Source organism: Mustela nivalis (assembly GCF_964662115.1).
Source record: "Mustela nivalis genome assembly, chromosome: 15".
NCBI classification, from domain to species: Eukaryota; Metazoa; Chordata; class Mammalia; order Carnivora; family Mustelidae; genus Mustela; species Mustela nivalis.
The window spans coordinates 55,606,286-55,633,012 of NC_139034.1; the positions used below are offsets into that span (position 1 = coordinate 55,606,286).

The 26,727-nt window shown below is 36.6% G+C and overlaps 1 protein-coding gene across 1 annotated transcript in view; it reads left to right on the plus strand.

The window, feature by feature from the left end:
• Positions 1–17,510, plus strand: part of PIBF1 (progesterone immunomodulatory binding factor 1) — a 197,436-nt gene extending 179,926 nt beyond the window's left edge. Inside the window, exons 17-18 of the mRNA XM_082701266.1 lie at positions 8,382–8,555; positions 17,220–17,510. Of these exons, the coding sequence (XP_082557392.1) occupies positions 8,382–8,555; positions 17,220–17,270 (225 nt within the window). The 3' untranslated portion in view covers positions 17,271–17,510. The remainder of the gene's footprint in view (positions 1–8,381; positions 8,556–17,219) is intronic.
• Positions 17,511–26,727: the final 9,217 nt, after the last annotated feature.

The window sequence follows — 26,727 nt, forward strand, 5'->3', positions numbered from 1 at the left end:
TATAAACTAAAGTCACTGATTACGCATCAGGGAGCTACCACTGCGGGAAGGCTGGGAATACAACATGGCAAGAAAGTACAGACAGTGGAGTGAGCCGCTCTCTGGAAACCAGTCCTCAAAGTAGATAGAGCACGGTGTTTCGAGTCTGATGGCTATCATGGAAATCAGCTAGAATATGCATCAAAACCTATCAGGTTATACTGAGATAGTAAAGGCCAGAATCTAGACAGCAGCTAGACAAATACTGCTACAGAAAGGGAGCAGGGCACCAAGAGAGAATGCCTACGGGAAGGCAGAGCATTCAGAATTCCAAGATACACTATCCAGCAATCAGACTACGTAAAGGGTGTGTACAAGCCAATCAGAACAGAATCAAAGGGCCCACACTTCTGTTTTGTCAACCACGGCAGTGATTTCAACTCAGGGGCCTACTTTATTGTGTTAATACTAGCCTCTTTCTGTACTTAGATCACTGTTGAGCATGACCTTAAGATTATATCCAAGTTCAGGAAAGAATGTACCAGGTGACTAATTATGTCCCTTAGGCTATGACAGCACAGTTGTCTCTCTTTCATGTATATACTAGAGCTCTCGCTAAGCTTTCAGTTGTGGATAAGGTAGGGTTCCAAAAACTTGAATGTCATCTTCCGTGCTTTAGAATAAGGAGTAGCTAGTCTTACTCTGCTCTGCTCTGGCCAAGACTTCTCTGTTCTGTTCTAGGTTCCAAACTTTCCGATACTAGAAGGTAATGTGAGAACAACCATCAGGATGGTGAAAGAACTCAAGAATTCTTTTCAGTCATAAAAGGAATGAATGAACTGGGGATGTTTACAGAAGAAATGATTTAGAGAGATGTAAGAAATTCAAAGCAAGCATGGGAAGGAGGCAGTAATAGACTTGTTATACATGTCTCCAAAGGCTGGAATTAAAGCCTAAGAGTAGAAATAGAAATTATAAGCAGACATGTTTTATTTTGTTTTGCTCTGGTTTTTTGTTGTTGTTATTGTTGTTTTGTTTTGTTTTGTTTTGTTTTGTATAGAGGCCTAGTTAAATATCTTGAAGATCCCTTCCAAACCTGAAATTGTGTGTGTGTATCAGAACCTTTGACAGAAGATAAACTATTTTATAAATAATGACAGCTTTGAACACAGAATGATCTACATTTAAAAACGGGTTTCACTTTTTAGTAACTAATGGACTTGGCTAAATTTCTTATAACCTTCTAAGCTTATTTTTCATCTTCGAAATTAAAGTAATATTTACCTTTTGGTATTTAGAAGAGGATTAAATTACTATTTTTTTAAAGGTTTATTTGAGAGAGAGCGTGCAGGGGACGAGAGGGGCAGAGAGAGAGAGGGCTTTAAGCAGCCGACAGCAACATGAGGCTTTATCTCATGACCCTGAAACTAAGAGTCAGACACCCAACTAGCTGCACCACCCAGGCACCCCAGAAGAGGATTAAATTAGCATATCAGATACATAACACAAAGCTTAGCACATAGTAGATACTCAGTGAACGTTAGCTCTTTTCCTCACTCTTTCTCTCTCCAAACCTAAAAACTTTATATTCTCACCTTGAGGCAAAGGAACAAACCCAGGCAAAGGTTAGCCTACAAATGAAACAAGTGTTTAGACAGGAAGACTGAGGGAGGGGCTGGAAAATAGGAGTTGGCAGTTGTAGTTACTGACGCTATTCTCCAACAGTTCTGCCATAGATAGGGTGTAGTAGCATTGACATTCAAAGTATATTTTAACTTCCTCAAAAATCATGTATTAAAAATCTCTACTAAAGTGTTTGTAAGTGAAATGATCAGGAGGTCTGTAATCTGCTTTGAAATATTTCAGAAAAATTGGTAAAGAAACAGATAAAACATTGTTGGCAGAACAGTCTGGCAGTGCTGCAAACAACTAAACACAGAGTTACCATATGACCCAGCAATCCACTCCTAGGTATATACCCAAAAGTAATGAAACATGAACATACACACACACACACACACACACACACACACACACACACACAAAGCTTGTGCATGAATGTTTATGAAAGCATTATTCACAACAGCCAAGAAGTGGAAACAACCCAGATGTCTATCAGCTGATGAATGAATAAACAAAATATGGTATAACCATACAGTAGAATATTATTTGGCCATAAAAAGAAATGAGATGCTGATATATGTTATAACATGGATAAACCTTGAAAACATTATGCTAAGTTAAAGAAGTCAGTAACAAAAGACTACATACATCATGATTCTGTTCATATGAGATGTTGGGAACAGGGAAGTCTAAGGAGGGAGAAAATAGATTAGTGGTTGCTTCAGGCTGGGAAGTCGAGAGGAAGGTGGGATCAAGGAGTAATTTCTAAAGGAATCCCGGTTTCTTTCTGAGGTAATAAAGTTTTAAAATTGACTTTGCTAATGTGCACATATCCATGAATATACTAAAAACCATTGAATTATACAGTTTAAATGGATGACCGTGTGGTTGTGAATTATATCTCACTAAAGCTGTTTTAAAAAAACAATATTGGCAAAACGTTCATCATTGTTCCTGTGGGGCTGTAGAACTGAGAGCTTCATCTATTCTTTGTATATTGGAAAGTTTCCATAATAGAATGTTTTTTAAATAGCCCTTCTGATGAGGTTTAAATATCCAAAATATGTATGCACTTGGTTTAAAACAAGGAGGTTTTTACCTCCTGTTTACCTCAAGTGGGAAAGATGCACAGAATTATCTGACTTGTTAGCCATGATACGTTGTTATTTCTATGTAAAAACATTACATTTGACCTCCAGTGGAGCACATACTTTGCATTATACTTGTCAGAGCTATTTTCATCAAGAAATGCCATCTGTGTGTCCCCTTGCCAACATCTTTGCCGAGTTTACAACTTTCAGCAACTTATTGGCATCAGCTCTGCTGTACTGTTACGCAGCTGCTCGGCAGTTGAGCTGTTTTAATACACCACCGCGAGTTTATATTAAATGGCCGAGCTATGTGATTAGGAGTCAAGACAGCAGCCTCTCTCTTATAGAGATTATTTATGCAGTAACAGTTGTTGTCCCCATCCTCATCCTCCTCATCACCTTCTCCTCATCATCAAGTTTCGTAAGAACTTGGCCCTTAATTCTTCCTATTCCGAATAGTAATTATTTTACAGCAGTGTGGTTTTTATTGTTTCATTTTATTTCAGTTGTATCCTAAGTCTCCATTGAATAGCCAGATGCAGTGCTAGAGCTGTTAATTTTAATGAATGGTTCATTCATTCTTGAAGTTATTGTAATTTTTTTAATGTATTTGATATACTGGATTATGACATATATACTATTAGTTTTTTGAGAATCAGCATAAAAGTGCCAGAATTAATGACTAATATTATAAATCAGACTCTGTATATAAACAGTATGTAAAGTTCTCAAACTAGTAGCTAAAAGGAAAGAGAATTGGGGCATGTCACTTTTACAGCATGTGAATTTTACAATGAATAAGTATTGCTTGTATAATTTTTAAAAATGGGAATTTTAAAAAATATTTTGAGAAATTAACAGAGCATTTGCCAAGATTAGGCTAACACAGCCAGAATAAAGGGCTCCAGATTAGGGAACTCCCCATTCTGTCATTTTGGAGAAGAGAGCCTGCTTGTTGCATGAGCACTACAATGAAGCCTACTAAACAGATTTTCTCATCCACATATGCAGAGGGAAGACTCAGTTGTTCACATGAATGAAATGAAAAACAGAAAGAAAACTTTTAATCTGGTTCTTTGTTCGTAATTTGGAACACACACCAAAGACTGTCAGAAACTGCAAGAAAAGGAATAATTAGCACAAAAATCACAACAAAGAAACTGATCCTGTTCTCCAAAGAAAACAAAAACAAAATTCCATAGCAGAAAAGAATTTACAAGATATTATAATTCATTTTTTCAGGAAAATTTGAAAAGTAGTATTTCCATAAAATGAGAAATAGCAAGCAAAAAAAAATTGGTGATATTTTAGCTAAAATACAAATCATGAAATTATTATAAGTAAGTAAAAACGTCAGGAGAACAATGTGAGGAAAGGTCAACAAACTCTCCTAAAACTTAGAAAAAGGTAAAAAAGATGGAAACTAATGCAGAAAAGGTAAACAATGTAGATCACAGAAAGAAAAAAAAAATACCTGCAAAGAAATAATCAGCTTGGCACCATAGTTCTCGGAAATTTGACTTAGGAAACAACAAATAATACCATCAAAGTCCTGAAGGAAAGCACAATACTTTCTTTCACAATACCCTCTCAGAAATGATGGAACTTACCAAGATAGATAAGAAATAAAGTAATAAAAAGAAATTCACAATAATGACTGTGCATCAGTCTTAAAAACAGTCTACAAAATTGAACGCAGCTAATAAATAGCATGATTAAGAAGCTAATCTTAGGTAATATGGGAAAAGGCATATATTATTTCCATCAATGAGAGAAAAAAAGGCAGAACTCTAAGGAGGAGGGAAATCTCTGTAAGAAAATCAGAGTACAAATAGGAACCTAAGTAAATGGCATGATTTTGAGCAATAGATGCAGTGTAAGAAAAAGAATTCAATTGAACATGATACTGAAACATTCTCCTTCAAACATCAGAGGATCCTTTCTTGTGCATCTAATCACACTCTCTGCTCTGCAGTGAACATTATTTGTAAGTCATTAAATACGAGGACAAATAACTCTACTGACCAATCAGAAAAGGATGGTTTAAGGACATGGAAAAGCAGAATCAAAAGCTAGGGAAATGGGACGCCTGGGTGGCTCAGTCTTAAGGTTAAGCTGCTGCCTTCGGCTCAGGTCATGATCCCAGCATCCTGGGATCAAGTCCCGCATCGGGCTCCTTGTCCAGCAGGGAGCCTGCTTCTCTCTCTGCCTCTGCCTGCCAATCTGCCTGCTTGTGCTCTCTCTCTGACAAATAAATGAATAAAATCTTAAAAAAAAAAAAAAAAAAAAAAGCAAGGGAAATGAAATGCAAAAGTCAAGTCCAAACAATCAGAGCAGAATCTTAAATAGGAGATGGAGCCACCATCAGGAGCCAGACAAGAACATGGTAAAACCCAAACCAGATAGGAACAAACCAGAAGATTTCAAGGTGACTTCATCTGACCAAACGATTCTGTTTTGTAGTGAAAGTAAGTTTTCTAGCTCATATATGTTAATGTTGGTTTATTTATTTTTGTCCGTCTGAGGATTGAAATCTCATAATTACAACCATTTATTTGTAATACTATTACCATTAAGGACATGACAATTTATGCCCAAAATGTCAGTGAAAGATCTATTAAAATATTGTCATGGTTAGAAAGACTCAGTATCATAAAAGTCAGTTCTAAGTTTTTCTTTTAATTTAACCTAAGTCCACCCCTGTCTCTAAGGATAGAATTAAAATGTATGCAAATCATTAAACATAACAGGGTACATGAACTGACAGACTATTGGAATTGAGTTGAAAAGTCCAGAAATAAATCATCTACTTATGGAAGTTTAGTGTACGATAAAGATAAGCATCTGAAATAGGTGAGTACATAATGTTATCACAGAATAGTTATGGGGGAAAGATGTCGAATCCACACCCTTCATTAAGCCAGGATAAACTTCAGACAGATCAGAGGTCTAAACATTTGAAAAGGAAAAGAAAAAGAAAGCATAAATGTAACTGGAGGAAAATGAAGAAGACACAGAGAAGGCTGTAAAATGAGAGATTAAGATCTTCAGCCACATCAGAATCAGAAAGCTCAGCATAGCCAAAAATAATAATAATAAATAAATCATGAACATAGATAAAAGATAAACAGGTAGAGGGGGCAGGGGAGACTGCCACTAATTTTACAAAGGGTCAGATCTCTAACACAAAGCGCTCCTTGAAATGTGTAAGAAAATGACCATCAGCCAGGAGAAAAATGGGCCAAGAATATCAAATACCCTTAAATATATGAAAAGCTGCTCAACCTCACAATAGAAGAAATGCAAAATAAACATACTCGCTTATCACACTGGCAAATATCCAAAAAAGTAACACAAGCATACATTTTATCAATTAGGAAACTGAAGCTCATTGAACCAGAGTAGATTGCCTAAGTTTACACAGTGAGTAACAGTCAGGAATAGATGTGTCTTTGACTTCTAACCTAATGCTAAAATATTTCCAGTACATGTGCTTGGCTTTCTGTGTGTTTAGTACATGATGGTATTGTGGATACTCTCTGATGTTAAAGTGGAATTTTCTTTGCCTAGATTTACCACTGATAAAAAAGGAATGGATCATTTATGTGACCAAACATAATAAAACTGAAAAAAAATTCCTACATGTTGTTTTGGGATCCATCGTAGCTATATTTTTTTTAGTAGGCATTTTATAGAACTGTGTTGTTTGTACAGTATTCCTTACCTGCATTTCAGAAACCGTGCTAACATTGTCTAATGCAGCCAGAAGAACGAGAACAGACTGTGACCACACCCTAAATTGAGGGGATCCTAGTCTGGATGAAGCAAAGACTTGTGAATTTCTCTTCTGTCTCCTGACCATCATCAGGAATGAGCTGTTTCCTGTAACTCCTCCTCTACCGGCAGGAGAAGGAAGGCAAAGAGAGACGCAATGCCGGCCTCCTCCTGGGCACTCAGGAGCCAAAGGCCTCTGCCTAATGTCCCTGCACCTCCTGCCCGTTCTCCCTCCTCATCCTCATTGCCGCACCTGTCCCCTTCCCCAGCACAGACAATGCCCTTTACCTTACTGATCTGTAGATAAGCAGTATGTTGTGTTAAAGGTCATTTTTTCCTATTATTTTATCTTCATGCCAAGATACAAAACTTACGGCAAGTAAACATAGGTTCATTAAGATAGAAAAACTTTCTGTCAATAGCCTGAGAGACCATCATCTCTCCTTCCCCTTCGACTTAAACAGTTAGTAGAACAGGAGCTGAAGTCTGCCAGAATACCAGCCATGTTTGCCTCAAGTCGGTGATCATGGACTTCACTATGGAGACCACATACATGAAATAACACAATCTTGAAAGCCAAAAGATCCCTCAAAAGGCTCAGATGCTATTCTGTCAGATTGGCTGTGTCTGAAGAGGTCCACATTCTCACGTGCAGCGGCCCAGCCAACCCCAGGACTTCAGAAGGGAGAAGACGGATTCCGGCACCATTTCTCCCAGCTCCTCTATTGGCCCTAAGATTTATTAAGGCTTGGTGGCTTGAACTCAACAGCTCTGTTTTAAAATACCCACTCAAGCTAGATGGTTCTAAATAGAACTAATGACAGCCGCGGGGGGAAGGGCGGGGGGAAGGCCTGTAGGAACTTGCTCTGAGCCAGAGCTGATGTCTATAAACAGATTAGTAGAAGGGAGCAGAACATCTATCTGTCACCGTAGCTTTGGTGTCTTGGCATGAAAATGAAATAAAATAATGGGAAAAAATGACTTGCAACATAGCCCACCACTATTCTACAAATACTAAGGTAAAGGAGATAGTTTAGTCTGTCCTCTCTTCATATGCTTCTATTTGATTGAACGAATTTAGCAATTAATCACAAATATCAACTAATTAGTGTTAGAAGGTTTGATGTGGGGAGAAATAAAAGACAAAACAGACTTAGAAGAGTAAATGCCTGAAAATTGTGATCGGAGCTCTTTAACAAGTTCAACATAATTAACTCTTAGTTCAAACAGCAACTGCTAAAGCCAAGTCCAGTTTTCATTTGTAAAAGAATAGGGAATGGCATGATTAAAGAAATCCTGAAATTGTATTAAACTTAAGGTTTGAGCTGGTGATTAGTAGGCAAGAAGAAATGTTTTGGACTCTTCTTCCCTATCATCTTCTTATAAGACTTCAAAAGGGAATAAGATCGTTGAAGAAGTAGAAGAGAGAAAATTAAGTGCCTAAATCATCTGTTCAACAAACCCGGTATAGAAAAGCTCGGTGGAAAGTAGCTGTGCCAGTGGTTCTCAGGTTTGTCTGTTAGAATCACTTGGAGAGCTTTAGAAAATGCCAAAGCCAAGGCCACCTCCCTGTCCAATTACTCACAATCTCTGCCGGTGGGACACAGACATCAGCAGTTTTTGAAGTGCCACAGGTGATCCCAATATGCAGAAAAATCAGGGACCCACTAGAGCGTGGAATGATATATTTATCACTCACCATCCTAAAAATACTAATGATATGAATCGATAATTATGTGCATCACTGTACATTGACATGTTGTTCGTTTCACAGCTTTCCTCATTCATATAGTGATTGCTTCAAATGTTTCTTCTACTTCAAGAATAAAAATAAATGTTTTTTAACATCCATCATTTTTAGTCTGCTTGCTAAAATCATACTTGCCATTATCTTCTGTTTTCGTCTATCAACAGGAATTGGCAGTAATGAAACAGATTGTCACCAATATGCGTAGTAAGCATTCTGAGGACCAGTTACTTCTTACTAAAACAGATGCAAAAAATATGACAGAGAATCATAAATCAAAGACTTTAAATGTGCCTAGAGGACACGAAGACAATATATTTATACCCAAACCAACACTCTTTGTAAGTACAACCAAAATTAACTTAGAATTTTAATATCTCTGATTTTCATAAATATATTTTACTTAGGTTTCTTACGTCTTATTCATGTTGGTTTTAAACTAATTTTCAGTTTTATTTAAAGGTCTTGAGAGATCTATATTAATCCCTTTCCTGAATGTATGTATTACCTACCTTACAACTGATAGTTGGTTTTTAGTTAACATAATGGACTAGCCCAGAAATGAGTCTTAATCTAGCATTTACTTCCTCTTATCTTCAGGACTACTTGTAGGGGAATCAGAGGGACATTTTGTATAATTTTTCAACTTATCTAAGAATAAAAAGACATGCAAAATATCTCCGTCCCCTTCTTATTGGTAATTAGTATACTTTGTTCTAAGAGGTTCTTCATAAGTAGGGCACCTGGGTGGCTCAGTGGGTTAAGCCGCTGCCTTCGGCTCAGGTCATGATCTCAGGGTCCTGGGATCGAGTCCCGCGTCGGGCTCTCTGCTCAGCGGGGAGCCTGCTTCCTCCTCTCTCTCTCTCTGCCTGCCTCTCTGCCTACTTGTGATCTCTCTCTGTCAAATAAATAAATAAATAAATCTAAAAAAAAAAAAAAAAAAATTTTTAAGAGGTTCTTCATAAGTATAGAACCAATCATATTAGCATAAAATTAATATTATTAGCATACAGTTAATATTTAATATAATATTAAAATTATATTAGCATAAACAAATACATTTTTATTTTTTTTTATATTTTATTTATTTATTTGACAGAGAGAGATCACAAGTAGACGGAGAGGCAGAGAGAGAGATAGAGGGAAGCAGGCTCCCTGCTGAGCAGAGAGCCCGACGTGGGACTCGATCCCAGGACCCGAGATCATGACCTGAGCCAAAGGCAGTGGCTTAACCCACTAAGCCACCCAGGCGCCCCAAACAAATACATTTTTAGATAGACATGTACATATATAGGAGTCACTCAAAAAACTAAATCAGAAAGATTTAGATTAAAAAAGAAAATACTGGGGCACCTGGGTGGCTCAGTGGGTTAAAGCTTCTGCCTTCGGCTCAGGTCATGGTCTCAGGGTCCTGGGATCGAGCCCCGCATCGGGCTCTCTGCTCATTGGGGAGCCTGCTTCCTCCTTTCTCTCTGCCTGCCTCTCTGCCTATATGTGATCTCTGTCTGTCAAATAAATAAATAAAATCTTTAAAAAAAAAAAAAGAAAAGAAAATACTGAAAATGATGTTTTAATTTTGATGCATAATTTTTAATATCATTTTTTATGAATAAAAATTAAAAGGCAACAGAATGAAAATAGTAGCATTATTAAATATTACACTTTAGGGGCACCTGGGTGGCTCAGTGGGTTAAAGCCTCTGCCTTCAGCTCAGGTCATGATCCAAGGGTTCTGGGAGCGAGCCCCGCATCGGGCTCTCTGCTCAGCAGGGAGCCTGCTTCCACCTCTCTCTCTATCTGCCTGCCTCTCTGCCTACTTGTGATCTCTGTCTGTCAAATAAATAAATAAAATTAAAAATATATATATTACACTTTAACATGGTTTCCCATCCTTGCATTAATTTCCCAGAAGAAACATGATTTTTACAATTTGAACAGAGACTCAAAACCAGACAGATTTTCTTTATGATACTCTGATTTGGTGAGTCCCCAGAATTTTAGGGGTTTTTTTGTTTGTTTGTTTTGGGGTTTTTTTTAAAAGATTTTATTTATTTATTTGACAGAGAGAGATCACAGAGAGAGAGGGAGAAGTAGTTCCCCGCTGAGCCAGAGACCCCCAATTCGGGAACTCGATCCCAGGACTCCAGGATCATGACCCGAGCCGAAGGCAGAGGCTTAACCCACTGAGCCACCTAGGCGCCCCAAATTTTAGTCTTTTAAAGCTTCCAAAATGATTATAATAATCAGTCAAGTATAGGAGCGTCTGATCTAAGCTACTTCATTATACATTTGGATAATGCCACTGGAAAGCAACGTGATATGAGAGATTGCTTGGTGACTACATGGTTCAACATCCTTTTTTTAAAAAATGACAGTGAGTTACAATTTAGATGGAATAAGGGATAATTATTGTAAGGATCCATGTGGTGGTAATGGAGACTGAGCTGACAGGAGAGAGAAAACAGGAAGCCTAGATTGACCAGCCAGGAAACAAGACAGCTATACGGATTTCCGGGTTTCCACAGCTGTGTCCTGGGATCTTTTCCTCTGGTGGTACACCAGCTTCTCTTTGTTTCTCTCCCAGTTTCTGCTTACTCACAGTTTCCACTTCCTCATTAATTTGCTCCTGGCCCCTTGTCTTGAGACATGCTTCCTTCCCACATCGACTCTCTTTTAACCTAGTTCTCTGTGTATTTTCCAAACACAGGAATCCAATTGGTGCAGCTTGTTTTTGTTAGGTGATATGCCTTTGTAGCAAGAGTTGTTAAGGTTATTAGCCAGGCTACTGAATGGCCACTCTTATTAGTGAACAGGAATCACATGGTACCAAATAAGCTGCCTAGAGCTATTTATTCCAAAGGACCATAGCTCAGAAACTGGGTTAAGGTGATGGCAGACAATATCATATGTCTGTTATATTATAATCTATCAGAAGAGAGCAGACTAAATACATAGATGTTGATGGAATAAGTAAGGTCAGATGAAAAATCACAAGACACAGCCAAATACTTAAAGCCTGTACACCCTCTGAGCTGCTTTTCTGACCCTTCTCTGTTCCAAGCAGTGAACTGTTCCTTCTGATTCTAACCTCCTGCATTTCTAACTTTGGCTGGTAACCTGATTCTGATATCCAGACTGCAACCAGTATATAATTAACAGTAAAATTTCTCCAGTACCTCAAAATAAGTCTTTGCAGTGAGAATAAAATTAAGAAGATTCAAAATATAAAGTATTAATTGAGTGGTTTTTATATTCTTTTTATCCATATGTGTTTCATGGGGCTTTTTCTATAATAAACTTAATTTCTTTTATAATAAGGGAAAATTTTTCAAAAGGAGAATGAGCTCGAGAGCACCTAGCTGACTCAACCAGTAGAGCATACAACTCTTAATCTCAGGGCCATGAGTTCAAGTCCCATGTCGGGGGTGCAGCCTACTTTAAAAAAAAAAAAAAAAAGGTATGAACTCAGCATATACTAATGAAAACTGAGAACTAATACTGGAAACCAGTCAAATCAAGACTATGATCTAATGCAAAATTATTAATGTGAATTGACTGGGTAACCTGGAAGGAGTCACATAAACACTCTGAACTGGTTCTAATCTGTAAAATGAGGGGAAAGATAGTATGAAATGAGGTCTAGATATTTTTTATACGAACATGCTATTACTCTTTTCAGGCATTATAATTTTTACAGTTACTATTTTGAATATTTTCAATTTTCCATAGCAACATTTTTCTTAACATCTCGTCTGATCTTGTTAACAAGGAATTTATGATGCAAATATGTAAAAATAATATCTAATTATTTCATAATCTTACAGTTTTATAACTAAAATGGAAACATTTCTAATTTGCTTCCAGATCCTTTGGCTGAAATTATTTGCTATTGATATTTTTCCCTGATAACAAATTTATGCTGAATAGGTGGATGGATGTGTGTTCATATATGCATTGAAAGGATGAGGAAACAAAACTACTGTCAGTGGGGCAGTAGGGTAGAAGGAGAGCTGTGATATAGAAGAGAATGAAGGATAAGAGCTTGAGACATTTGTCTTTATGTGCTTTTATATTCAAAAGAAACTTTTATAGGGCCCACATAATATTTATACATGAAGAGGACTCCAAAGGTGCATTTGATAGACACCTTTCTCAAGTTCTGGCCATTGAAATTACAGATAGGGCAGAGTTGTTTTTTAGGCATTCAACATACCAACCAAGTCTTGATTGAGTCACGGAATGAAAGTGCTGTGTTTCCATTCCTTGCACAGCTCCTGAACAAAGTTGATACTCAATAAATATTTGCTAATTGAGGGCTTTAAAAAAAAAGGTTATTATGTGCCTTCCTGATTTACTTACCTTTTTAGCTGTTAAAACTTTATTGGGTGGGGAACTTGAGTATTACACTAAAGGACAGGGAGAGTGAAAGCAGCAACTCCCCCAGGCTGGGGTTAGTGCCCAAGGCTGTGGTTAGTGCTACTTCTACAACAGCCCGCACCATCTCTTCCCTTTCATTCATAAACACCCAGTACATTCCAGCTCATCCTCTACTTTCTCTCTCAAGGTAGCTTTTAGTTGTCCTAGCCCTTTTCTCTTGCCTGAAGTCGCTCCTTTCTAGAAAAAAAAACTGGAGCTGTTCTCATCCTCTTTGGAGCAACTTTCCTTTTTCATTCCAGAGCACCATAGGACTAACTACCATCCTTTTGCAAACCAGCATTTTTACTCAAGATTCATATCATTGTCACCATTTTCTCAATAAAAGTGCAGATGTTAGCAGTCCTGCTCTCAGTCTTTTCTCCAAGCAGATTGTAAGCATTGAAACAAAAAGAGGCTCAAACTCCAGGAGGGCAGGAAACATCATAAGAATAGTGGCACCAGTACATTGTAAATGAAGCTTCCAAATTCGAGTTGATGGTAGGGTTCAGGCCTTAACTTAGATTGGTTATCTCAATGGCTGTCATCTATTGGACAGGTATATTACATTTATGTAATTTTTACATAAATGACTTTATGATGACATGACTCTGTGTAGAAGTGATTTAGAACGCTACATGTGGTAATCTGGAAGACAAAAAATGTTCAAATAAGTACAATTTGGTTCAACAAATTTGTCTTGACTACATGCAGGCACTCTTCCTAAACATGATAGAATATTTGATCATTTTGATATAGATGAAATGGGTTGGACTACTTTAAAGTAAAAATAAAGAAAATGCTAAGTGCCATAGAAATTTAAAGAAAGAATAGATACTGTGATGTTGATGGGCTCCTGGAGTATTTGAGGCTTGGGCCTTGAAGAAGATTTTAAAGGTGACAATGAGGCTTAGAAAGTGAGAAATTCCAAAGGCAGAAAGAGAACAGTATTCACAGATTATTTTCTAATTTGTGCTTCTTTCCATTATTCAGTAATAGGATGTCTAATATATATTGTTTATATCAAGACTTTATTCCTTTCTTTGTAAGCATGGAGGGAGGGCAGTGAAGGTGGAATGATCTGGGACAGTCTCTCATTTAAATTGGTAGGAGAGCCAGGTCAGCTGTTTTAGACTCACTTAGGTTGGGCTCTGCCTGAGAAGACTCTTTAAATACTTATTTCTGTGATTCCCAGCTTCCATCTTTTTTGGAAAACAAAGTTATTATATCTACTAGACAGCGTCTTTCTTTTCTTTAGAAAAGCGGCTCTTTTCTGATGGTTGAACACAAATAGATTCTTAATTTCTAGCTCTTTTTCTAGATTCCAGGACTAATCCACCAGGTTTATGATATATGTATTATCATCATTCTTTCTCCTTTCAACATACTTTCTCAATGTGTTAGAATCCCCAAGTAATATATTAATGTTTGAGTTGACTGCTTCTCCAGGACACAAAGGTACCTATCTTATCAGTTCTTTATCTCCAGAATCACATTGTAACCTGGTAGATTAGTCCTGGTCAGTTTCCAGTTAATCCTGTCATTGGTTTCTAACACAGCCCTCAGGGCGCTTCCCTAAATCTGGAATACAGTTTACTTGAGGGTTTGTTAACACAACTGATAATCCAGTTTTTCACTACTTTGTACTGTTTCTTTATAAAATCACAAATACAGTTAACCTAAACCAGCACATAAGAATTAAAGCTACATGCCATATATACATATAAAAAGGGTTTCATATAATAGAACCTGTAAGAGATCAAATATCTCAAAAGTCAATTTATACAGTGGAAAAGCAGCTAATCCCTGGAAAGAGGCACAATTGATTGGGGCAAATCCGCTTCATTAACACATCTGATAGAGACTGTGTTTGTGAGGAGGGGAGGAGGGGAGGTCTGCAGTGAACCAAACACAGATAAAAGGAGTCAGGAAGAATTGTCAGCCACTGAAATTCTTGTCCTGTTTTGTTTGGGTCATAAAATTCCTTTTTAATATCGGAAGTTTTATTTCTCTTCTTCCCCATGTACACAGAGAAGGAATATTTTTTGTTATCAGTCGATTGAGAAAACACAAGATGTACAGATTCTCTACGCTTAGCTTTAAGCTTGAAGATCTGTAAATTGGTCTGTAGAAGCTGCTTTCAGATTTTTTGGTCCAGGAGCCCCAGTCAAAAAACCAGTTCACACTGTGACCTCGTGACGATCACACACTTTCTCAAAACAGAATTTACCCCAGTCCTACGGCAGGTACTCTGATGTTTTCTATTCTATTCTAGTCTGTTGATTTTTTTTCTCCCAATTCTGGTCTTTATCCATTAAATTGATTTTCTCACCCATGGGTGGGGACCTACAGTTTCTTTGTTCTTCCATTTTTATTGCAATTTAATTGACGAGACCTACAGTTTCAAAAACACTGGCATATATGTGCTTCTGAGACTGATTGTGTGAACCTTAGACTTTAGCTGGCTTACCTTTTCCGGTCACCCAAAACCTTTCCATCTGTTTATATGAGAACCATGCAATTTTTCATTTTACTGTGACTTCTTATGGTCTGTGACTATTTAAAAAAAGAAAAAGAAAAGAAAGTGTGCTGGTAAAACTAGTAGGCATTCCTGGACAAATGACAACTATATGTCTTATTACAAATTAACATTCTGATCTGTACTTTGGTTTCTTTTGGATTTAGTTAGCCTCTGCCGCTTTTTTTTTTTTTAAATTATTTGTTCATCCATTAGAAAGGGAGAGAAAGTGTGTGTACCCACAGGCACGTGCGCATATCACAAACACGGGGTGAAGGTAGAGGGAGAAGCAGACTCTGCACTGATAGGGAGCCTGATGTGGCACTCGATCCCAGGACCTTGGGATTATTACCTGAGCTGAAGGCAAGATGCTTAACCAACTGAGCCACCCACGTGCCCCATCTTTTTTTTCCCCCTAAGTAGGCTCCATGCCCAGTATGGGGCTTGAACTCACAACCCTGAGATCAAGCGTTGCATGCTCTACTAACTGAGCCAGCCAAGGCTTCTCTTTTACCTTTAATACAAAGGACTTTGAACTTTCTTTTTTAAGAAGAAAATACTGAGGTGTTTTAATGCAGATTTACATATTAGAAAGACAAGCTTGAATTGTGGATGATTAATTGAAGAGAGAGCCCGATCAGAATTAGGAAGGTCTTAACAGGAATCAAGCCAGAAAAGATGAAGGCCCAGTGGGGTCAAGATAGGAACAGAATGAGTTACAAAGAGATTTCAATAAAAGCTAAGTTTCAGACTACTTAGAATGAGTGTAGTAAGTAAAAAGAAGAAATCTAGGATGGAGAAGAATCAGATATTTCTGATTTAGATGACTGAATAAAGTATGATACTATTCACCCAGACAGAGACTATGGAGGATTGGGAGAGTTCATTCGACATACTGAATTTCAGTCACCCATGGAGACCATCCTGTGAAAGTATCTGTAGCTCAAGTTAGAGCCGTAGTGAAAGACGGGAGTGAAGGAGAGGCTATCAGCTTGGTCAGTGGTGATGAAGCTGGCCACAGCATGAATAAGGTCAAGAGGAGCTGATCATTGCTGTCACTTCCAACAGTTTATACATCAACTATTTACTATAAAACAATATATTAAAAAAGATCAAATTAGGGGCGCCTGGGTGGCTCAGTGGGTTAAGCCCCTGCCTTCGGCTCAAGTCATGATCTCAGGGTCCTGGGATCGAGTCCCGCATCGGGCTCTCTGCTCAGCAGGGAGCCTGCTTCCCTCTCTCTCTGCCTGCCTCTCTGCCTACTTGTGATCTCTCTCTGTCAAATAAATAAATAAAATCTTAAAAATAAAAATAAAAATAAATTAAAAAGATCAAATTACTTTTTATCTTTAAATATACTTACCTATATGCCTACTCGTATGTATATATATTTAGGAATATGGTCCTTCATAGTTTAAACCAGATCTAAGTGGGAAAGAAGTAAACTGCTTATTTAATTTATTGTAACATATTGTATGAAATAGGACGTTTTGATCTGAATCAGTGCCTTATGTAAGGAGTTCTGAGTGCTTTCTTCCGTCCACCTCCCCTGCTTTTTTGTTACTACTCTGTATAGCAAGGCTCTTTTTAGATTGAAATGACTGAGCAGTAAAGCCAAGAAGGACTCCAGCAAATCCTTAGCAATTCAGAAGCTCAAAGTCCAGTGATTTGGATCTAGTAGTTCTTCAGTAAATATCCATTGCGTGAATAAATATCCATATATAGACTGATAAGACAAAAAGATCCAAGTCCTCAATTTTTTTTATAAGTCTCTTTGAAAATAAAGTCAGTTCAAAAATGCTTACCTGTATGCAATATGTTAAATACAGGCTTTGAGCCAGAAAACAAAGATGTATATTTTTTCTGCAGACATACCAGGTGGGAGATTATTTCTAACAAAAGACAGAATCTTTGCCATAAGTGTCTTTCTGAATTAAGAAAAGCAGTTATTTACTGTAATTTTCATACAAAGCCCCAATACTTAGTACTCTGAACTGCCTCTCTTATTTTCCTTATAAGCATTTTACTTAATTTTTGTGTTGTGTTTTGTTTTGTTTTGTTTTGTTTTTTAACAGACCAAAAAAGAAGCACCAGAGTGGTCTAAGAAAGAAAAGATGAAGACCTAGTGTTTTGGATGGATTTGCTCAATCGTTATTACTCCTGAAGTTCTTTCTCTGATGAACAAAAAGTTTGTCATAATCATGTACTTGGTGTTTTTTTAAATGACTAAAGTTTATTTTAACTGAATGTTAAATTAACAGATTTTAGCAGGATAATCAAAATGTATGAAGTGCAAACAATAGTACACTTTGTATTTGGTTTTATCTGTTTTGTTACAAAATAAATATATACTCTTCTGATTTAAATTTTAGGGTTTTCATAATTCTCAATGCATTTTTAAAGTACAAGACTTATAAATATTTGGCTAAATATTGTCATATTGGTGAGTATATTTTCTAACTATATAAATACTACATTTAAATGTCATAACAGAAATACCAAGACACTGTACATTTTTTAAAACCTAGAATCATTTGTGAAATCTACTAAAGTTACTGCAGATGCCCAGTAACAGTAGTCAGATATCATATACATAGGTGGATATGAATTGCTGATTATTTCTTTGGGCTCTGTTTCTCCTTCTATTTCAGATGATCATTAATTAGTAAAATCTAGTAGAAAATCTGTTATTCCATTGGTCAAGTAAAGATTTGGTGGAAAGTCTATCGTTACATTGAGCAAAACAGTGCTGATTCAGATGGAGGAGGGACCAAATTTCTAGTGAGTGAAGTTAAAGAGATTAGCATTTTTCTCTTTTTCTCAAAATATGTTCCATTTCTCAGAAGACCAGAAGAGGGGAAGAAAGGAAATACAAAAAGAAATGAAATGTATTTTTATATATCAGGTTTTCTCAACCACTATTGAACATAGTGGCTGGGTACTTCTTTGCTTGAGGTGGGAGTTGGGGGGCAGCCCTTGGCATTGTGGGTTGTTTACCAGCATCTCTGGCCTCTACCACTAGATGACAGTAGCACCCCCCCCAGTTGTGATAACCAGAAATGTATCCTGTCCCCTGGGGTAGCAAAATCACCCCCTGCCTCCTAATGAAGAACCAGTGATATCAATGATTATCCTTGTGGATATGAAATAAGAATACCATCTGTTGAGTGTGTTCTTTGAAAATCACAATAGTACAGAACCATTAGTTGAGTGAGAGAAGAGAAAAAGCCTTTGATAGTAATATATACTTGTAAATCTATCATTGGCCTGAAGACCCTAATCCATTCCCCCTCCTCTATTCATTTAGCTAAACATCTTCTAACATAAGACTTTCTTCAACAAAGGTTTGTGAATATGACCTTTCTTAGGCGTGCATTTAAAATCCAGAAAGCTTATGTATAATTCATTAAAACTAAATTAACTTGTGAACATAAATTGTTTCCTTCTAAAATGATAGAAGAAAATGTCTTATTTTATTTTCAACTCTATTAATCTAAAAGCATTTTATGATTTACTTTAGTCAGTTCATTATTATATGGTATTTTAATATAAAGAAATACGGATTGATTATCCAGGTTAAAGTAATGGTGTGGACAAGGGCGCAGAAGTAAGAAAATTAGGAGCTCGTTTAAGAAATAAAAACTACAGTGATGAAGAAAGTCTTCTCCCCCTCTGAATCCTTAATTTTCTTCCCTTTCCTTCGTGTCATTTCTAGATGTAATTACTTAAAAAAAAAAAATCTACTATCGTTTTTTACCGTAATATCTATTAATAAATCTCAGAGTTAGATTGGTTTTTTTTATTGAATTATATTTGACTTATCATAATGTATTAGTTTCAGATGTACAACATAGTCAGTTGATCTTTTTATAAAACATTATGAAATGACCACCACAATAGGGTCTAGTTACCCTCTGTCACCATGTAAAGTTAATACAGCATTATTGACTGTATTTCCTAGTTGTGCATTATATCCCCAGGAGTTATTTTATAACTGGAAATTTGTACCTCTTAATCTTCATTGACTGTTTCACCTGTCCCTTAATCTTCTGATAGATTGTGATATGAAAGTTTCGTGGAAGGCCTTTGTGGATCTCTAATTCAGATGCCACTCCTTCCAGAAAGTCTTATCTGTTCTACCATAATACTCTGTATTAAGTTCTCTGTATTTTATCTCTCTTTAATTCTGTTTACCATATTTTATAATAATTATTTTATACTTGTCCATTTCCTTGAAGGCAAGAATCGTTTCTTGTGCTTTTTTTGGCCCATAGTATCTAGCACGGTGCCTTGAATTTAAGCAGCAAATGTTTATTGGATGAATTTGGGCATAGTTGAGATGCAGTGATTTAAAGTTTTATTTTATTGTCTTAAAAATTAGAGATTTTTTTTTAATAGCTCATTTCTTTTTTTTTTTAAGATTTTATTTATTTGACAGAGAGAGATCACAAGTAGGCAGAGAGGCAAGCAGAGAGAGAGAGAGAGAGAGAGAGGGAGGAGGAAGCAGGCTCCCTGCTGAGCAGAGAGCCCGATGCGGGACTCGATCCCAGGACCCTGAGATCATGACCTGAGCCAAAGGCAGAGGCTTAACCCACTGAGCCACCCAGGCAGCCCCTAATAGCTCATTTCTTAATGTTACTACAACCTTTGCCTTTTCTCCAGATTTCCAGATCTTTACTTTTTCACTTTTTTTTTCTCCTTACCACTTCCTTTTTTTTGTTACAGTAAAAAACACAGAACATAAAATTGACTATCTTACCCAGTTTAAAATCAGTTTGAATCAATCTCTCCCATACTTGACTGATTATTATAATCATTTTGGTAGTATTGAGTATGTTCACATAGTTGTGCAGCAAATCTCTATACTTTTTCATCTTTCAAATCTGAAACTACACTCATTAAACAGCTTCACTTTTCCTTTTTTTCCTGGAAAAACTTATATTTCTATGAATTTGACTACTTTAGATTTCATATAAGTGGAATCATACAGTATTCGTCTTTTGGTGACGGGCTTACTATACTTAACGTAATGTCCGCAAGGTTCATCCATGTTGTAGCATATGTCAAAATTTCCCTCTTATTTAAGGCTGAATAATATTCCATTGTACGTATATTCTACATTTTGCTTATCCATTCATCCCTTTAGCACATCTGGGTTGCTTCCACGTCTTAGCTACTGTGAATCTCCTTGCTTCCTAACTTTATCATTTCCTTTCCTGGCTTTGGCATTTTCTTATTAAAAAATAAATAAAAACAAAATTAGCATAAAATTCTTTTTTTTCTTGCTAAATGTTTTATGAAATGTTGTCCAAATGTAAGAGTAATAGCTACCATTATCAAGCTCATTCTATCAGCCAGTTGCTGCGTTACATGCTTTCTACTCCTTCATTTACTTAATCTTCACAGTAACTTTGCCAAGTAAGCATTATCTTCATTTCTAAAATGAAGAAACTGAGACTCAGAGTAACTTAATGGCCCAAGATCAGACACATAATAAATAGTGGAAGTGGATCTGAACCAAGACTAATTCTAATGGCTATGCTCTTTCCAGTATTCTCTACTGCTTCTGTCCCCACCCCAGTGAGATGGAAAGGGAGGAAGGGAATCTTGATTTATCAGCTTTCTTTGTGGGCGGGGGGAATACACACACACACACACACACACACATTTTTTTTTAATACATATATAGGACTTAGCATAGCTGGATTTTCATACAACTAAAATTCATGGATCTAAGATTTATTCCTAAAGATAATGTTGCAGTGATAAAGGATTCTAACATGAAAGAATTCCTGTTCTTCTAACAGTTCTTATTAAGTTAATAGTATATAGTCAACTTTTCAGAACCAGCTAAATGCTCTATGTGTTAATTAATCCAAGCATTTATTCAACAAGCATGGAAAACCTAGAATGTGTAAGGCATTTAAACTTGGAATTGTTTGTCCTCATCTTTTTCTCAAAGGCCTTTGAAAAAGGAACTCTATGATGTCTCAAACACCAGAGGACACGTTGTATTCTTATCAACCTTGATATATGAATTTCTAAAAAGAACTATCACAGTGACCCAGAGTCCAGTTCGCTATCTTGCACCAGCTATGGTTGGATAATCACCCATCAGAAAGTTTAAAGCAAGATTCCCACACTTACTAATTTTGGCCATTCTAACTGGTGTAAGGTGGTATCTCAGTGTGGTTTTAATTTGAATCTCCCTGATGGCTAGTGATGATGAATATTTTTTCATGTGTCTGATAGCCATTTGTATGTCTTGACTGGAGAAGTGTCTGTTCATATCTTCTGCCCATTTTTTGATATGATTGTCTCTGGAAAAAAAAATACATAAATAAAATTTTCTTTTTTAATTTAGAAAGAAGAAAGAAAAACAATTGGGAAATCATCACTTAGTAACCCCTGATGAAATAAATGATTCGGGCATCAATCACCAGCGAATCCTAAAGCAACAAGATATAAGGATAATAGAGAATTTTGTATCAGGCCATAACCACCTAAATTCATTCATTCATTCATTCTTTCTTTCTTTCTTTCTTTCTTTCTTTCTTTCTTTCTTTCTTTCCTTCCTTCCTTCCTTCCTTCCTTCCTTCCTTCCTTCTTTCTTTCTTTCTTCCAAGATTTTATTTATTTATTTGACAGAAAGAGAGGTAGAGAGGCAGGCAGAGAGAGGGGGGAAGCAGACTCCCCACCGAGCAGAGAGCCCAATGCGGGGCTCAATCCCAAGACCCTGAGATCATGACCTGAGCGGAAGGCAGAGGCTTAACCCAATGAGCCACCCAGGCGCCCCTCTTTCTTTTTTTTTAAGTAGGCACCATACCCATTGTGGGGCTGGAACTCACAACCCTGAGATCAAGAGTCGCATTGTCTACCAACTGAGCCAGCCAGGCACCCCCTAAATTTTCTAATCAACCTTAGCATCACTAAAAGTGGGGTGAGCAGAAATTATGTGCCTCTTAATGTGTTGTCATGTGAAGTAGAAAGCACCACCTATGTAGTATCCTTGGGGGAAAGATAATGTTTGAATCAAATCAAGTCTTCAGATCAAACATTAGTCTACAGACAAAATAAGAAATAGGTCAAACTGAATAACACTATGAAGAAGGAATTGAATAAATCCAAAATGTAGAACATTCTGGGAATTGGAAATGTCCGATGTTTCTAGGCCTTTCTTATTGGTAGGCTATTTTGATTGACAGAGCTGTGAAGTGTTCTTAAAAGGAGGGGGGAAATCATGAGTTTTGATATATACACGTTTTAACTTAAGATTTTCTGAAGATTTCGGCTTCTTTTATTTTACACTTTGTATTTAATTTCCTGTATGTGAATTTCTGTCACCACCTTAGTTCAAGCCTTCATGACCTCTTACCTAAATTAGGTCAATAGACTTCTAACTGATCTCCATATATTTACTCATGCCTCTCTACAAACCACTCTCCACAAAACAAGAATCTTTTGGGTTTTTTACACTGCAATTTTTTATTTAAAACTTAATCCAGGGACACCTGGCTGGCTCAGTCAGGTAAGTGTCTGCCTTCAGCTTAGGCCCTGAGATCCAGTCCCACATCAGGGTCCCTGCTCAGTGGGAACCCTGCTTCCTTCTGCCTGCCATTCCCCGTGCTGTGCTCTCTCTCCCTGACAAATAATAAATAAAATCTTTAAAAAGTATTAAAGAATGTAATCTATAGTTTATATAAGGTATTTGTAAGTCATGAACTTTCAAACCAACAAAATGCAATGAGTTATAAGCTAAGAGCATGGTGCCATGATTCAATAAATTTAATTCAAAATTTTTAAATTTTAAATTTTAAATGACCAGACAGATGAGCCTTATTTTTTACTAAACCCATGTTAAATATTTATTTCTTATGAGTTAGAGAATTTAAGTTTTTTTGCAATAGTTGCCAAAGGTATTTCACTTTTGCCTTCACAGATCAGAAGTTCAAAATTTTCTTTTCTTTCTTCCTTTTTTTTTTTCCCCTCCAGCAAAATGAGTTTATTCTGGAATAGCAGATAAATTGCAGCTTGGGACTAGAAAACTACAGTGAACCATAGGCAAGTTCCCAGAATTATTTAAAAAAAAAAAAAAAAAAATTTTTTTTAAGTAAGCTCCTTGCCCTACTTGAAGCCCAATTTGGGACTTGAACTCATGACCCTGAGATCAAGACCTGAGCTGACATGAAAAGTTGGTTGCTTAACCATCTGAACCACCTCCTTACCCCCTGAGAATTATCTTAACTTGAAAGACCACCATGGGTGAACCTGGGTGGCTCAATCAGTTAAATATGTGCTTTGGCTCAGGTCATGACCCCAGAGTCCTGGGATCAAGCCCCAAATCAGGGTTCCTGCTCTAGAGGAGTCTGCCTTTCCCTCTTTCTCTTCCCCTTCCCCTGCTTGTGTTCTCTCTCTCTCTCAAATAAATAGTATTTAAAAAAATTTTTTTTAATTTTAAAATTGAAAAAAAAAAAGACTATCATGTAAGGGGTTAATATCCAGTTTTTGTATAAAGAACTTACATAACTCGGGTTGCCTCATTGACTCAGTCAGTTAAGTGTCCAACTCTTGATCTCAGTTCAGGTCTTTTTTTTTTTTTTTTTAAGATTTTATTTATTTATTTGACAGGCAGAGATCACAAGTAGGCAGAGAGGCAGGCAGAGAGAAGAGGAAGCAGGCTCCCTGCTGAGCAGAGAGCCTGACTAGGGGCTTGATCCCAGGACCCCGGGATCATGACCTGAGCCGAAGGCAGAGGCCTCAACCCACTGAGCCACCCAGGTGGCCCTCAGTTCAGGTCTTGATCTGAGGGTCATGAGTTCAAGCTCCGAGTTGGGCTCCAGCTGGATATAGAGCCCACCTAAAAAAATTTTTTTAAAAAAATAAAAACTTTGACAACTCAAAACACATACAAAAAACAAATAAAGCAGAGGACCTGAATACACATTTTTTCAAAAAAAAGACATAAGATGGCTAACAAACACATGAAAAGATGCTCAATATCATTAATCATCAGGAAAACACAAAGCAAAACCATAATGAGATATCACCTCACACCTGTCAGAATGGCTATCATCAAAAAAGCAAGAAATAACAAGTGTTGATGAGGTTGTGTAGAAGAGGGAACTTTGGTGGGAATATAAATTGGTGCAACCACTGTGGAAAACAGTACAGAGGCTCCTCAAAAAGTTAAAAATAGGAATACCAAAGAATTAATTAATTAATTAAAAACAGATATACCATTTGATTAGTAACTCTACTATGGGGTTTTTATCCCCCCCAAAAAACAAAAATATTCTGATTCAAAAAGATAAAAGCACCCTTATGGTTATTGCAGAATTATTTACAGTAACCAAGATACGGAAGCAAACCAAATGTCCATTGATAGATGAATGGGTAAAGATGTGGTATATGCATATATAAGGGAATATTACTCAGCCGTAAAAAGGAATGAAACTTGTTGTTTCCAGCAACATGGATGGACCTGTAGGGTATTATGGTAAGTGAAATAAGTCAGACAGAGGAAGACCAATACCATATGATGTCTCTTATATGCGAAATATAAAAAACAAGACAAATGAACAAATGAAAAACAGACTTTTAAATACAGAAAACAGACCGGTAGTTGCCAGAGAGAAAGTATGTTGAGGGATGGGCAAAATAGGTGAAGGGGATCAGAGGTACAAACTTCGGTTATGAAATAAATAAGTCATGAAGATGAAAAGTACAGCAAAAGAAATCTAGTCACTAATATTGTAATAACATTGTATGGTGACTGATGGTGAACATTGAGTAAGGTATAGAAATGTCAAATCACTGTGTTGTACACCTGAACCTAATATAACATTGTCAATTATAGTTCAATAATAAATAAAAATACATTTAAATTAAAAAGATTGCTGTGTTGACATAACATTATTAAGATAAAGGCTTCTAAATAGATGGATAAAAATATATATTTTATTACCCCCTTTATAGATCTTAAAAGTATTCCTAAATTAGCCAGTTCTCTTGTACTAGAAGTATGTCATGCTTCAGAATATCTGTCGTTTAGAAAAATCTTCATAAATTTATTTTAAACAAATATGGATATATTATTTTGTCTTTTGCACTTTACTCTTTGTTTTTCTTATTTTATAGTTAAGCACTTTCCAATTCACATACCTAACACTACCTAATACGTTTCTGTGACTAATGAAACAGGCTCCAAACTGTATTAAGCAGTTTAGAATCTCACATATTGTCCTTAATGGAATGAGGTGGAATGAAATAAAAATGACTGTCCTCTTAACCCAGATACAATATAAAATGTTTCTTATCTTCTAATAATGGAAATGCTTATGTATCACTTACTGGGGGAAAAAAGTTTTAAGCTCCGAACATTTTAAATCATCCAATTCCATACCATTTAGCAGTTGTGTTCCTTATTGCGGACAGCTTCATAAAAACAAATAACAGTTTCAAGCACAGAAAAAGAATAAAAGTATTGATATTGCTTTTAATTTTCTAAAATGCCCTCTCATGTGGATAAATGGATTAAGAGCAAAGAAAAAAATTAATTATAATTTATCCTTCAAATAATCAAAACAGGGGCGCCTGGGTGGTTCAGTCATTTAAACATCTGCCTTCAGCTCAGGTCATGATCTCAGGGTCCTGGGATGGACCCCCACATCAGGCTCCTGCTTCTCCCTCTGCCCCTCTGCCTTTGTACTCACTCTCTTTCTCTCTCTCTCTCAAATAAATAAATAATAAACTAAAAAATCTTTTAAAAATTAAAAAAATAAATACAATGGAAATATAGATCATTTTAATCATCATATAAACTTTGTCTTCAAGTAATGGGATTTATTTCTACTGGTATATAGTCCTACTGACATCATTTTCAGGAAAGTACTGTGAAATTCATGGCCACGTACTTAAGTTTTCTCCTCCTCCTCCTCCTCTTCCTCCCCCTCTCCTTCATCTTGCCTTTTGTTTTTTGGGAGTGTTTTTGGGTTTTGGGGCTTTTTTTGCCATTCTTTTTCTTTAAAAAGCTCTCTTTATTGTTTCCTTTAGTTTATTGAATATATATTTTCTATAATCATGCTCTATCCTGTTTAATAACCATAGAACAATTAAAACAGCTACTGAGAATCTAAAATTAAATACCTATCCCCGAAACCTTCAAAGTCCATAGCATTGGTAATTCCTTAAACACTGTGAGTGCTTTTGTTAGCGAACTGTTCATATTATACAGCAGAAATGTCACTGACATTAAAAATTGTGCTCTAAAATGTGTTCACACATTCTATACTACTGATGACTTCTCTCTCATTACTCTCCTCACTTATCTGCAATACCGCACTGAGTTGTAAATATTCTGCTTCTTTTGCTTCCAGTTCCTTCCGTTTATTTCTGCTATGATCATCTTGATTTACTATTACTGGTGTGATTGGATCATTATTATTACTGGTTACTAGTACAGTTCCAGGAACATACTGTCTGCTCTGTGAAGTGGTACCTCCACTTTATTTTCTTCCTTTTAGTGTTTTATACATTTTAAAAAGCACTTTCCCCCCACAAGGCCTTCACCTGGAGCTAGAACAA